This window comes from Alligator mississippiensis, chromosome 13, assembly GCF_030867095.1.
Source record: "Alligator mississippiensis isolate rAllMis1 chromosome 13, rAllMis1, whole genome shotgun sequence".
NCBI lineage: Eukaryota > Metazoa > Chordata > Crocodylia > Alligatoridae > Alligator > Alligator mississippiensis.
The window spans coordinates 15,632,942-15,648,615 of NC_081836.1; the positions used below are offsets into that span (position 1 = coordinate 15,632,942).

Below are 15,674 nucleotides of genomic sequence, written 5' to 3' on the forward strand. Positions count from 1 at the left end.
GCACTTAGTTTCTAGGCACATAATAGACTGTCCTAAGAAAGGCAAATAAAATGGCAACAGGGCTTAGCGGAAACAAAAAGGAGGTTACTTCAAAGCAGGGAAACATCCCAGCCACGGCAAAACGTGCAATTGCAATCTGTTTAGAAAGATATGGGGCCAGCTCCTGAGCAACTTACTCAGTCTTGGGTGAGGCACATGCACACAGAAGTGTGCATATAGATCTGACTCGGTTCTTAGATCAAGAGTCCTTAGAAGTATTTTTAGTATTATTTATCAAATTTCTAACACAGCTAGCTACATGCAAGGGGAAAAAAAAACCCAACAGTAGTAATTCTCAGTTTAAATTGTCTTTGATTGTGTACATCACTTATATGGCACATTGATGTAGTTAGTGGGCGCACTTTTTGATCTTTCCCTGAGTACTGCAGCTAGTTTCTCTGTTTTCTAATGTGCTCCCATCTTAACCTAGGAAAGTGCTACCACAGTGAAGCTAAAGTAAATAGCAGGCATCATTCATACAACAAGTAAACATACTGTTTCTATGAAAGGTACTTGAATAATGAGGTAGCAGTGGAACAGGCTTTGCTGAGTCCACATGCTTCATCTTTGTCCCTTGCATGGATATTGGAAACAGTTAGACAATTGCCAGATTGTTTTTAAATGCATCTGTCGGCCTCAAGAACATTTTTTTTCCATTGAAACAGTGCATGGTTGTCGAGCACTTTGTGACATGGTGTTAGCGAGATGACTTAGAAAATGATCAGACGGTGGTTCTGTGTAACGGATAATTTTCAGGTTTTGTCCTAAGTAGTTTGTAATATGCTGCAGAATATTGTGACCTGAGCAAGGACTTTCCTAGATATCACCAACACCAGGCAAACTCCCTTCGAAATGGCTTGAGAAACACCAAACCTGTGGATCAGGCTCAAATAGAAAGTCGATCCTTCTTTTTTTGTTAATGCTCCATATCTACTCATACGAGGAAAATATTAGCAAATGCAGAAGCCAAAACAGGAATGTAACATTTTCAAATCTGTGGCAGAACATTTAACTATTTTTTTTTTTATTTCCTTCCCTGCTAAAATAATATCAGATGACCATTAATATGTGCTTGGTGCTTGCATATTTTAATGGGTTCTTTTCTTCTCTAGCAGGAAAAAAAGAAAAAATCATAACATTTTAATGAAAATACAGCACATAAAAGATTTTAAAAGATGTAATCCTTTTTTTATGGACTATTTAATCTGATGTTTTTCAGTGCACACAGCAAACAAAAGGAAAGGGGTTTTAAACACAGCAGTAGTTTTAATTAATTCAGAACTTCAGTAGCAAAATTGCAAGATGAAGTTAATTATTATAATGAAGCATTTGATAAAATGAATGCGACTCCAGCAGAATGCAACTTTTATTCAAAGTAATTAATCAAGCTTACATTACCTTTCTTGATTGTTTGCTACTGAAATATGTTTACCTGCAACATGCTGCTGCTTATTCTGAGAAGACACAGAAAGGGAACAACCGAATGATGCTATTTTATTGAAATAGTTTTAATGACAGCTATTGCTGTTGTAGCTTAAAATATATAGGGCCAAAACTATGCCCTGCTGAACGCAATGGAAATGTTGCCCATTAACTACAATGCAACAGGATTTCTCTTGTGATTTTTTGATCATCCGCTTTTTACATTCACATGTAATCTCCAAGATTTTTCTCTGTTTGTCAGTATTGGGATTTTTGGCTCAAACCAGTATGTTCCTTAGTAGGTATCTTGTGTTTCAGACTTGTTCTAAGTTCTCTTATGTAGAAGTGTTTGGGGGATTTTTCTGGGCGAAGGCCTAAAGCTCTTTCTCAGATAATTCTTCCTCTGGCAAAACTCCCATTGGTTTCATTTGTAGTCTTGCCTGAGAATGGATTGGTCTAAAAACAGAATCATGTGTCCAGGATTTGGCTCATTGTGTCTGTTGTACATGACAGGAAAGAAGCAAACATGATCTGAAAATAAAAAACAGACTACTTGAAAAAGCAGCTTTTCAAATCACTTGTAGTTTTTCTTTGGAACCTATTAAGAATGCAAATGACTGTGGTTTGTAGAAAATAATGAAGCATATTCTGTCAGGAATATGTTCGCTTTCTTTTTGTGTTCTATGTATTTAAAAATAATGCCATTTTGCATTTCTGTAACACCTTTCAATCAAGGATCTCAAAACACTTTACAGAGAAAGGCTCTTGACCCTTCAGCGAGGGCTGCACAGGCTGACTCGGGAGAGGGCAAGGGGGGCAAGCATGCACGATAATGTTAACTTTCAGGATCAGGCTGTTGTAGCTCTGATGAAGTAATTCATTACAATCTAATCAGCGAACATCTTTACCAGAGTTTGGTAGTGTTTGCAGGCGAGCTAAATATGAAACGTGCAAAGGTGGGGCACTCTTCACTAGGGGATGTCCCGTAAATCATTGAAAACTGGATTAGATTTTTCCTCTTCACTCTTTGGCATCATGTCCATGTTACTGAAGCAAGACACCAATTAAACAGCAGAACTTAAAAACCTTTCATGTCAGAACATGCTCATCTGCTGTACATGTGATATTAATTCTTAAATTCACATCCAGCTCAAGTTAAATAAAAAAAAAAATCATTTTTAAAGGCCCACAAGAACAATTGGGAAAATCAGATAATTTGCATTGATAATATATACTAATGATAGAAACTGTTATTTTTGTCTTTTCTGAAATGCTTAGATTTATCCTGTTATGTTTCTCTACATAATAAGGATTGTTATTGTATTTCAATTACAAGTTTTCTAATCTCAGGCATTTTAATGAAGAAAGAGCTGCAAAAATAAAAGCTTCAGCCTGTTAAAAACTTGGACTGCTGCTTGTATAACCCAAACTTCCTTTTCCTTTGATTTGTAGCACTGTTGTAGTCTCTATTACATACATAATATAGGGAGGTCTCCAGAGAGCCCAGTCCTCACTGATAAGATTAGGGGGAGTGTCTGAGGCTTGGAGTTCAGATAATCGAGAGAGGATCACTAAAGAAACCCCTCTACAAGAGAGATGCACAGAATGAGAATGCAGTAGCCAGGGTAGTCCTTCAGGAGCTGTCACCAGGCCTGCAATACCAGCTGCCTCTCTCCAAGTACAGAGGATGGTTTTTGCCATCAACCCCACTGGGATAGTTTACTGGAAAGATTTAAATTTAACTCAGGTCTCTGAATTGCTGCACCTTACCCAGAGAAAACAGGTCAGACATCTCATTTATTTATGTATTTATTTTTCTTTTTCTTCCTTTGCTCCATTCTTTTATCATTTAATGTTTTTTGGTTGTTTGGGGTTTTTTTGTTCAGTTGGTTGGTTCATTTTTGGTGCTTTTGGTTAGGGTCAGGTCTTTATTTTGATTTGCAGAGTGACGTGAAAATAATTGCAACGTTCAAGGTAAGTTAAAACTATCAAAGAGTGCTTCTTTGGTGCTTTCTCCAATTATAGATACCTCATTCCATGTGCACAGTCCTAAACTGGTAAAAAAAAAAAAAAAAAAAAAGGAAAAGAAAATGGCCCTAAAACAACTGTTTAATGAAGAGCAGTAAGTGAGAGGTAGGGATGAAGAGCAGTGCTAGCAGCTTTTGGATAATTTGTAAGTTCATTTTAGTTGGTAAAGACTGCCCCCTAATGGAAAAACCCAGAAGCTGTAATATAAACTTCCTAAGAAGAGGTTAAGATACTTTGGTATGCCATTTAAAGGATATAAGTACTATAAAAGTCAATTAAAAAAACTAATTGCTTGCTCTTTATCACTCATGGTTAAAACAACATATTTTTCAAGAAAGGCATACATAATATTAATTGAACAATCAAAATGTGTTGAATGGAACCTTTATCCATGAATGCTACTTATGACTGCAGATAATGTGTGAGGAAATCTTACTGAAATAGAGTGATAAGGCTGAGAGTTATGTACTTGGCAAATACATTTGCCCAATTTGTTCTCTCTTTCTTTTTTTTTTTAAACATGGAAAAGTATTAATTCAAGTTTATCTCTGGATCTCACACTTTGGGTCAAGTCCTTTCTCAGGCACATATCTCTCAGTTCAGGGGTAGACAGCCAAGTCCCAAATGTGTCCTTTACCAATTATTTCATTTCCATGTAAAGCAGAGGTGGTGCCAACTCAAAAAAAAAAAAAGCCATAACACAGAGAGAGGGGGGGACAAGAGGTGTAACTTCTCATTAAGAGTAAGAATGATTTTTGTCCCACAGTATCCACCCCTCCACACACAGCAGTGCCATATACTCTAATAATATATAATCAAGCTCTTGAGACATTTCACTGGCATATTGTAAACTGCCATCTCTGTACCGAGTGGTAACATGGAAACATAATTAATTAATGTACCTGAGGTTTTCGTGATGTCCTTAAGGGATTTAATTTAGGAGGAAACCCCAGATGAATAACCACGTTCACCTTTTCCATGTTGATCTCAATGAGACTACTCACAGGAGGAAAGTTGCTTCTTTGCATAAGTTTTGGCTGGATCAAATCCTGAAATGATGAGGGCCAAATCGCGTGCAGTCCTGAACACCCACAGGTCTTATTCACATCCTTTGGAAAGGCAGATGGTCAGAACCTCTGACAGCTTGACAGTCGTTCTTTGTTGTACTGTTGGTACAAGGAGATGAAAGAGACTTTGTGAATTAAAAAAAGTCTTCCTAAGGCAACGGATTGATGCATTGCGTATAGAGGTATAAGAATTCTGCGTGTTCAATCCCAGCTGAAACGTGGGGTTGGCGGAGAGCTGTTCTATCTAATTCAGCAAACTAAGGAGGTAATGGATACAGTCTGCATTTTATTTAGGAAAGGGATCTAGGTAGGGGAGGAAGAAGACGGATAGCTAATTAACCCAAAAAGAAAATTCTGATGAGTAAAACAACCTGGTGTTTATTCACTGCCACTAAAAGGATTGCCCTGTACTAATAAAGCATTGCCGTTGACTTTGAAGGTTAATGACTAGTAGCCCCTGAATTCTCAGGGCATAATTGTTAGAAAAGGGCAGGGCCAAAATGTTCGTAAAAACTGAGAAATGTCTTGACCGCACATCCAAGGGGCCGAACCTCCGGCATTTCTTGGCTGCTCGTCGTCTCTTTCAAATCTGACATTGACAATAGCTCAGCTCCAGCCATGGGAGTCCTTCAGTCACTACCATCTCTGTGCTTTTCTTTTGCTGCTCTTCCTCATGAAGTGACCTCCAGTCATGATCTCTGAAGCGTTCACTTTTCCCACATGCAAGACTGTCCTAATCCACCATTTCTGCATTGCCCACAAGCTGCACTTAAATGTTAATATACACTGCAGTGTGAGGGAACCATTGAGTCAAGTAACCCCCAAGCCATGTAACCCCATGATCTGTTCAGAACCATCACTCCGCCATACACACACATTGTTGCTGAGTTGTTACCATCACCTTTAATGCTGGTGTCAGGATTCTGCAGCGGTCGACACCATTACAAGTCAATGACAGTGGATTGTAAACTCTTCATGACAGGGACCAAGCTGTTTTCTTGTGTTTAGTAAAGGGTCTGACACACTTTGGAGTATGCATAATAAGTAATGGTGCATGATATGTATGAAATCAACAATGTCTCACGCGTGTATATTTATGTTTCAGTGTAATTAGAAGCATTACAGTCTTTGCTGTCTCCGATTTATTGAATTTTCCTGTTGCAGAAATGACTACTGTTCTCCCCTAATAAATGCACCCCTACAGTTCTGTTCTTGTTTATTCCTTATGTGCATGTGGGCAAAATAAATCCCAATGCAGGAGACCAATATAAGGTCTTACCGTTTAAGCTCTATTTTACAAGGGATTTGGATGGTACATAGGACTGTGGGGACCCTTACCCTCTTATGAATTCCTTCTATGTTCCCCAGCTTGTTCTTCAGTGCAGCAAGACAGATATCTTAGATGCACAGTGTGGCACTCACCAAATTCTAATGTAGAATGGGCTCTGCAAAGCTGGGTTTGACTGATGGTGTACTTCAATGGAGACAGCATGTTTTAGGGGTCCGGTTAAGAAATAATAAGTCTGATTCTAAATGGTGTAAATTGGTGTAGCCCCGTTGGCTTCCAAGGAGTTATGTTAATTTGCACCAGCAGAAGAATTCGTCCCCCCACCCCGCTTCAAACAGCAGTTTGATACTGGCTTAGGCAGGGACCCAAACTTGTGCTCTGTCTATTTTCCATTTATTTTAACAAGTATCAGTAAGTGTATTAGAAGAAAACACAAAAGGAAGATTTCGTGTAATTTGGAGGAGAGAGACTTTTACTGTAAATACCACTTTATCATTCAAACCACATGGAACTCTGACACACATAGAGAATAAATAAAGGCAGCAAAAGAGCTCTCAGTAGCAATTATCAAACAAATCAAGTGACAGCCTCCCCTATTAGCTAGAATCATTTGGGTTATTGTGTAAAAATGTAAAATGTGGCTTTGCATATTTAACATGTCTCCTCCGTTTTTGTTTTCCTATTTGCAGATCTATTATAAAGTTATTAAAGAAATTGAGCCAGGAGAAGAACTGTTGGTGTATATGAAGGAAGGGGCTTATTCGCTTGGGAACATGCCACCCAGTATGGAAGGTAAGATCATTATTGTTAGATAGCACCTTTCCGTACCTGGCACCAGGAGGAAACAAAAGAATATGCAGCAAGAAACTAAGTTGCATGGTTACCTGCTCTGTTATGTAACTGTTGATTGTTCTAAGATTTAATGTGTTTTATACTGTTCTGTATTGGCAAGATAAGCTGCCTTAGTCAGTGATGCCTAAGCAGATTTTTTTAACCTCAAGACTTGCACAGAAAAATTAAATATTTTTTCAAGGAATGTTGTGGTTTTGAATACTATACGGGATGGTTTATTAATTTCCAGGGTTGCCATGGCTGTTTGTGGGTAATAAAAGCAAGGCGACACATTCCAAGGCTTACAAACCACTCTGTGTTCTTTAGTGTCAGAGCACAGAGCAGCAGTGACAGTGCTGTTTTAATGCGGATGGCTCGGCAGCATCAGTTGGTGGGTCCACGGAACTGTTAGAACAGCAGTTCTCAACAGGTGTGACAAGATCCTTTTAAGCGTGCCATAAACGTTAGTGTTGTTAGGTGTGCAACCATGATTCCCAACATAAACCTAGAGATTTCAAATAGGAGTCCATCATATTAAAACATTCTGACTCGTTGTGGTCTTTTCGAGTTCTTTGCAAGAAAAGAATTGCTCTATTCTTGTTTGTAGTTAAAACAAGTGTGTAAATTTGGAGCAGGTATTTTCTGAGGGGTGTCTTGAGTCTAATGAGAGGTGTCTTGAGTCTGAAAAGTTTGATAACCACTTCGTTAGAGCAACAGGCTCTACTGAAATAAACTCTTCGTTGCTCCACTGTCTCACTTGGCAAGCAGATTGAGCTGGCTAGTCAAGGTGCCAGGCATAAATGGACTCCTTGAGTAAGCAAATGGCTTGGAGGTACATTGTGCATTGAGCAGCCAGAGAGATTAAGTTCTTATATTTAAAAAGGCATCTTCCCCTGAATGCACTGATATTACTTCTTAAAGTTCAGTCATTGTTCAGGGCATCAAAGGGGCCGTTGCATTTTTGGGGAGGCATGAGTGTTTTACAGTAGTTAGAGCAAGAACCTGTGGTCTCTTGTGTTCTCTTTTTGACTGCCACCCACTTGCTATGTCTAGTTAAAGGTGACATGAAAATTGGGGGGAAGCACTGGTATTTTTCCCCCCTTTTTATAGTGTTTGAAGATGGGTGGAAAAGAGTTTTTTCCAAATTAAAAGTGAAGAGTAAGAGGAGTTTCTGCTTGCATTTCCACTCTGACAACGACTAGGGGAAGGGAATTTTAGTCTGGCTATTGAAAATTTTGGGCTTAATTTTAAACTGACTAAAAGCAGCTGGCTTTAGCAAGAAACTCCAGGATTCTTACAGCAAAGATTACAGAAAGAAAACCCAAGAGTTTTCAAAGAAACCCCAGCCTTCTTGCTTTAAGACGAAAAAGTTTTGCCTATAGACAGGGGGTTATTTAGCTGAATTCAGGAAGGTTTTTGCACAGTGTTAGGAACAGGCTACCAAGCTGGCTGGGCCTGTGATCTGACCCTGTCTGGCAATATTTGCATTCCTATGTTTTACCTGTTTACTAACGTTTAACACAGTGGTTAATGCAAATGCCCTGAGGCATTGAGGGGATCTCTGCCAAAGTAGGGAAGATCAGACATCCTATTCCTGGTACAGCTAAAATAAAAAAAGCTAAGCAGAGAAAACAAGAGTCTGACGAAGTAACCAGGCAAGGTTTCTTTATTCTTTGGAAAGAAATTAAGAAGGGCACAAACCCATACTTTTAAAAATCTTTGAAAAAACTAAAACGGAAACAGAACTTATCTGTGTTTGTTTAAAGCTAAGCTCATGAAAACGCCTTGGTAAAACTAGATACAAAAGGTTTGATCAGATTTTCATGTATTTTTTAGGTTTCCTGTAATTCAGTAATGACAAAAGTGGGGGGTTAGTTTTAAAAGTGGGTGAATTATCTAAAGTAAATGAATTATTATTTAAATGTAGTCCTTTTCTGGTCAGCCACGGACTGTGAAAACAGCTCATTATTAATGTAAATATGCCCATTATTTTATGACTAATTTATACAAATATATTTCTGCCTATAGGCTGCTCATGAACTAATTGTATATTGTTTGGCATAATCAGCATTTGAAATTTGAGCTATTATGTTGGACCTTCTGTTCACACACTTCCCTTACTGGTAGAAAAATGTAACTTGGATTCAGATTTCCATGGCAAACACTTAGGAAGATGAATGTGTAAAATCTGCTTTTTGCAATATTTGTTTGCAATTTGTTGTTTCAGTGAACTGTTTCTGCCAAAACACTCCTTTGCTTAAGGTACTCCTGGAAAAGTGGATGAGAAGGGAGCGAAAACACAGATGATGCAAATTAAAACCTTCAGTTGATTTTTTTTTTCGAGTATTTTTTCATTGTTGCGTTAAGTGCTCGTGATTTCCTTAAAAGCAAGCCACAGATATAAGATATTTCTGGTGGTACTTCCCCAATTATGGTGTAAAAACTGAATACCTCTTTGATAATTTAGAAAAGAAATAGAAAAAAAAATCAGCAAGGCTTTCTGGTTTAATGCTGTGTGATCTGTTTTGCTTCAGAGATTTCATATTTGCTTTTAAGTGACACTTATTTGAACAAGCAAAAAACACCTTGTTCCCTGTAATATGCCAGCTTTGTTGTTATATAACATTTTTCTGCATCTTCCTAATAATGTATCATGCTTTTGGCAGCTAATTGCTTTTAAATTATAATAGCCCAACATTGAATATTTGACTTCTTAATACTTCTACCTTTGATAATGCTATCTTCCCCCCACCCTCCATTTAAATTCTGAATTGCAGAAGAAAGAAAATGCAAAAATGTTCCACACAAAGATAATTATCATAAAAATCTTTTATCCAAACCCCAGCCAAATGCAGTAGACCCCTTATCACTGCAGGAATTTTGAGTAGAGCTCTTGAACTCCTTTGAGACCTGAGTCTGGTAGATTAGCATGTAGATGCCACATAATTGTGTTCCCCTTGGTTTCTCTGAAAGCTATTAGGCACTGATTTATTTTTCTGTTACATTCCTGCTTTGTCCTGAGTGTTACTGATGGAACTTAAGATAGACGCATATAACCACAGATTTGACAAACAAGACATAGAGAACTGGCAGCAATTTTTTTGTTGTTGGATTTTTCTTTTCTTTTCTTTTCTTTTCTTTTCTTTTCTTTTCTTTTCTTTCCCCCCCCTACGACACGGAAGCAGTAAACTGTTTTCATAGGGCAGCATTTTTATTTATTGCGTTTAAAGAAAAAAAAAAACCTTTTATGTACCTGCTATAAATTGGAGACTTTGTGGCAAAGGCAGAGATCCAGATACCAGGAGATCTCAGTTCAGTACTAAGCTTCCTTTGTGACGTGGGATCCACTCTTTCAAGGTGTTGCTCTAGCCTTTAATCTATGCGCGTCATGGTTTCTTTTTCTGCAACAATGCACAAGGGTATTGTAAAGCTAAACTCACTGATAATTGTAAAATATTTGTTTTCATGAAAATGCAGAGTTCAGAATACAAGTATATTTATTATGTATCAATTTAGGATCTTTCTTTATTCTGCTTGCCAGTCAATTTCTTCTCTTCAGAAGTGTTTACCAGGGCTTATTTCTAGCTTTCCAAGGAATTTGCGCACACATGCACACCCATTCAGCCATGGTAAATGTGCATGTAGATAGATGTATTGATAGACAGATAGACAGACGGACATGCACACTCACACTCTGTGAAAATCTCTCTATATAGATTTATATTGAATATATACACACACACAAATAAAAAATTAGAAAACATGAAGACATTTTAGGGTATGTTTCTACCACGGTTTTGTCATCTTTTTTTATTTATCCTCTAAGTTTTCTTTACCAAATATTCTGTGTGAAGAAAATCCATTTCCCCTTATATTGTCGATTCTTTGTGCAGATGAAAAAGCTGGTTGTGCTTAATAGTGGAAGAAGACCATCACTGCCATTGGTACATGAGACTGCACAGAACAGGTCTATTTTTTTAATATAACTGAAGCATGATGAGCTTTATCTTTAAAATATTTGCCTAACAAAGACAGAAAGGAAAAGCCCAAGCTAGAGATGTTTAAACTGAGCGGGGTAATAAAGACACACAGGATGTATCTACATGAGATATTACTGCACAGTCATTATTGTACATTTATTTAGTACTTGTATTAGTACTCAGTAACTGGAGTTACTGCACAGTAGTGCTGGCAAACTTCTTTTAGGTGATCCCATGGCTCAGTAGCCTCATAAAACTGTGCAGTAGTGTATTAGCACTGTCCATGCTGTGACATGCTACTGAAAAGTATTTTTTGGCTACTTGAAGTCAGCATCTTGTGTAGACATGCCCACAGAGTTTGACTTCTTCCAGTGTTACTTAGCAGAATCCTTCTTCACTCCAATTTTCAGGTGGTATCAATGGATTTTAGCCAGTTGGGGATCTGATACCTTTTGGGGATCAGATTTCTTGTGCACAACTTGTGACCTCCGTAGTTCTTCTCAAGGTGCAGGATGAGGCAGGTGAGGGCAAAATCGGTCTCTAGGCAGGCACTATGTCATGTGTTGTAACACAGTAGGTGAGCCTATGTGTTTCCAATCTGCAGTTAACTCTGTGAGATAACATTTGCTTTTGAGAACAGGAACCCCCGGGTTCCTGTTTAATCAGCCTATCTCCACGACTAGAAACTGGCTCAAGGTAAAATAAGAACGAACCCAAGCCATCCCGTAAGTCTTGTACAGGAACAGGAAGAATTTCTGAAGTTTGAGGAAGTTCTTTGTTAAATGTTCTCTGAGGCAAAAAATTTCCTCCCCCCTCTAAGTTTTCTATTTTGGGGTGAAAGCCAAAGTATTACAGTGTAGCTGCGCTGGGCAGATTTTTGTCCTGCACGCAATTAGGATACACTGGAAATTTCTTAGGAGATCAGTCTTGGGATTCTCAAACCTGAGGAGCTGGGAGAGGTTGGGAGAGGTTCAGACATCATTAAGTCTTCTTAGAAGAAAAATAAAGGAGAGAAACAGTAGATGAGCAGAATGTTTTACTGAGAGATGATCTCATTACCAGAGCAGTTCAAAACTATTCCACCTAGTTATCATGCAGATTAGTGAAGCAAATGAGCCAGCTGGTTCCAGCTCATCTGTCATTTTCTGATACCCAAAGCTGGAGCAAAAATGGAGGCACCATAAATACTGCAAGCACTGCTGGCACTTTGCTCCACAGATCTAGCTTTAATGAATGTATGGTAGGTGGCCCATCAAGCCCAGTTATAGATGGTACCAGGATGAGTGCAATGCCAGGAGTGCAGACAAGTCCTTTTAGGGTTTTAGTGTTCCCTCAGCACCCATGCTTTGGAGAAGGTAATGCTACTCCTCCTGTCTAACTCAGCTCTATCTCAAAAGAGGTATAATTTTAGTCCAGAAATATTCTCTGATGAAGTCTTAAGTTCGGCCTGGTAGCATCTTATTTCCCATCCTGCTGTCAGGTCACATGAAATGTGAAAATGTGACATAATAACATAACCGTTTGCAACTTTTTTTTTTAAATAAGAAGCAATTGCTGGATGACAGGACAAAAACAAGTACCACAGTTAATGCAGTTTTGTCAACCACCAATTAAATGTAGGGAGCTTCTTGGGTCTCCATTTTCAGCTTTCTCTCCCCAGAACCATGATACAAATCAGTTACAAACTGGCACAGCTCTCACAAGCTCTAATAAACCCATTTTATTTCCATAAAAACTTTTAAAGGGGCTCAGTCCAGACCCCTGGAAGGCAAGGGGCCTTTGACTCTTCTTTGAATCCCAAATTCTGTTATGTGTCTAAGCCAACTGAAAATGGGGGCAAAATTGGGAAATTTTCACTATTTCCCCTTGCACTTTTTCAGCTCAAATCCAAATGTGATCAAAAAAATTCTGAGAAAAACTTTAATTTTTGGAAAACCATGTCCTTGTTTCTCCCCCCGCCCTCCCGTTATCCTTTCTTCTCTTCTTTTCTCACTTTCAACAAATAATTTCATATTTCCCTGTTTTATTTCTCTCTGTTCTAAAATGGGAGCAATATCATTGCCCTCACCTCACAGGAGAACTGTATTAATAGACTCCTTAACAGTATTGATACTACTTTAAATGCAAGTGCCATGAATAGAGATAACGTTCTACGGTCTAGTTCATATGGCACTGGGCTATATTGAAAGGGAGGAAGAGATTTAGTGTTTGGGTCTCAGACAAGGAAGCTATACAAGATCAGTGGAGAGGATATTGTCTTGGCTTCTAGAATCCTAGAAAAGTAGGGCTGGAAGGGACCTCGGGAGGTCATCTACTCTACCTCTCTGCTCAAGGCAAGATCACTGCCTTGACTCCAGGGGAGCTACTTCTGATTTATACTAAACACACTTCATAAAACAAAGATTTAGGCAATTGTGATATTTTGTGCAAAATCTGGTGCCAATAATCATCTGCAGCACTTTTTAGCAAGGAAATCTCTTAAAATGTTTTACGCATCCTAGAAATACCAGTTCCGTATAGGCAGACAAGAGATCGAAATGCCTTCTGTCTTTTAACCTATCATCTCCTTTCTTGTACCACACACTACCCACGATGCTGTTCATTAAATTAACTCTGAGCAAACATCCCTTAAAAATAATATTTTCCTTCTGTCTCCTAAGGTAATGAATTTCACTGAAGGCTTTACATTTGCAGCAATGTTATCAGAGTGTGAGAAAGGGACTTTAGGCCTGCTACAGATGCAACATTTTTCATGATTGGAAATTGGTCTATACCTGTAACGGAACAGAAGTTCGACACATGCAGACTAGTTTAAAAACGGCAGAACCCAGTCTAAGATTGGCCCCCTTCCCCACCCCACCCCACCCCACCCCAACAAAGGGTTGCTTACAGAAAACCACGTAACTTTAATCGAGTCCACCTTGGGCCTTTTGAATGTCTGCACCTAGCCTTAATTGCAGAAAAGTGTTTTCAGAAACGTGGGGGGTGAGGAGAAGAGGGAACACAGCAGAAAGCAACTACATGAAAAGCTTCTGTTTCAAGTAGACTGCTGGGTGGAGAAACCCTGGACTGTCCCAACTCCCTCACAGAAGTCATTCTCCTGGAAAATTTACAGCTCTGAGCTGATTGTTTGACTTGGCACTATGGTCAGGATGCTGCCTTGTAAACTTAATAATAGCTGCCCTCTTTTTAATTTGTTTGACCTTGACTACAATAATTTATTATATGCATTAGATCTTTTTTTTTTAAAACAAAGAATTTGGCCTCTTTTTCTTTGCTGCACAGTGCTCTGTCTTCGAACTCCCCCTAGTTCGTGAAGCCCTCTGGCTGCTGCATAACAAACACTGGGGAGAGGGGAGGAGGGAAGGCCTTGGAAAGTGCAGTTCTCCAGGGTTGAGCTCTTCCTAGCATAAATACATGATTATCTTTTACAGGCTTTTGGGGAGGCAATAATCATTCTGGCTTGTGCAGCTGGGGGAAGGTGGTATTTTGTTTTGTTTTTTTTTCTTGACAGCTTCACAGGAAGAAACAGCCATCAAGGTATTTGTATTTAAAAACACGTTGACAGACAGATAGACAAGCAAGCAAACAGACAATCCCCCTGCCCCCACAGAATCTCCAATACTGTGTAAATCCACTAAATCCTGCTGCTCTCGGCTCAAAGCCTTAACAAGGCTCAGGAGCAAAAGTGGACAGCAGAGTTCAAGCTGCTGCTTACTCAGGGCTCCTTTCAGAGTTCGACTGCTTCAAGGCTGTGGTTTCTCCACATTGCCCGAGCTGATGCGAATGGTTCACGTTCAGCCAGTCGCAGTTGATGTTAGCTGCACCTGCTTGCTTCGAAGAGACGGACTTTATACCTGTGGCTTGTAAACATGCTTTTGCAGTGATCTTCATTGACTTGCATTTTGTGAGCCAGAGAACTAGTGGATCGAACGACCTGGCATTATGTGAACTTGCTAACACCAAAGCTGAACTGCTTTGTCCATCTCTTTCAGAGGAGCACACATTTCGCTGCGAAGACTGTGATGAACTCTTCCAGTCAAAGCTGGACCTGAGGCGGCACAAGAAATATGCCTGCAACACTGTCAGCTCTCTGTATGAGACCCTGAATGAGGAGATAAAACAGGAAGGCCTCAGCGATGGGCAGGTCTATGAGTGCAAAGACTGTGAGAGAATGTTCCCCAATAAATACAGGTATCACACACACAGCAGGCACTTGCCTGGCTAGCTATAAATTGAAAGCTTAAAACAAATTATCCTAATATGAAATCTAACTGTTCAAAATGTATTCGTCAAGTGGGAAATGAATGGCTCGAGCTTGGGACTGGGATATGGGACTTTTCAACTGCAGTTGCCATGTTGAATGTGGCTCAGGCTAGTAGTTTTTAGAAAATCACTCCCAGTCAATAGCTGTTTGTCACATGAGGTTATGATCTCAGTGCATTTCAACCATCCACTGCCATGTTACCACAACTGTTTTCACGCCACTGCAGGAAATCCTCCATCACAATTTGCCCTAATTGTTAGCAGAATGGCCAAGGCTTGAACACATGGTGACGCAATTCCGGCCTACCCTTTCCAAGTCAACAATGAGGCATATGGCCAGGGCCAGTAACATTACAGTGCCAACCTAACATAAAGATCAGTTTTTTAAAGAAAAGATTGCAATCAGGGCCTGATCCTATACCATTGGATAGAGAGGAAAGTGGAAACACTGCTGTATTAAAAAAAACACCAAATACTGCAGGCCTCATGATAACATTGTTCGAACTGTCAACACTTTAAACAAGCACAGCAAAACTACAAGCTTAAGGCCAATGGTCCACTCTACAAGATTTTGGTAAAGATGACCACTGAGTGCTGGCCAGTAGTAATCATGTTGAATGTAATTATAACATTTTGTTGCAGATGAGTAGATGATAATAAATAGGAAAAGTGTTCTTACAGTCCCATGGAATACACAAGAGAATCTGAAATTAGAGTATAAATGTGTCCAAGACAATCCACTAATGTATCTTC

The 15,674-nt window shown here is 39.2% G+C and overlaps 1 protein-coding gene across 6 annotated transcripts in view; it reads left to right on the forward strand.

Moving 5' to 3' along the window:
* Nucleotides 1-15,674, forward strand: part of PRDM16 (PR/SET domain 16) — a 465,190-nt gene that overhangs the window by 405,879 nt on the left and 43,637 nt on the right. For 5 of the 6 annotated variants that reach the window (XM_019493858.2, XM_019493859.2, XM_059716432.1 and 2 more), the window contains exons 5-6: nucleotides 6,534-6,636; nucleotides 14,651-14,849. In XM_019493858.2, the coding sequence (XP_019349403.1) occupies nucleotides 6,534-6,636; nucleotides 14,651-14,849 (302 nt within the window). Of the gene's footprint in view, nucleotides 1-3,070; nucleotides 3,245-6,533; nucleotides 6,637-14,650; nucleotides 14,850-15,674 lie in introns of those variants that run through there. The other variant, XM_059716433.1, reaches the window with a different exon arrangement.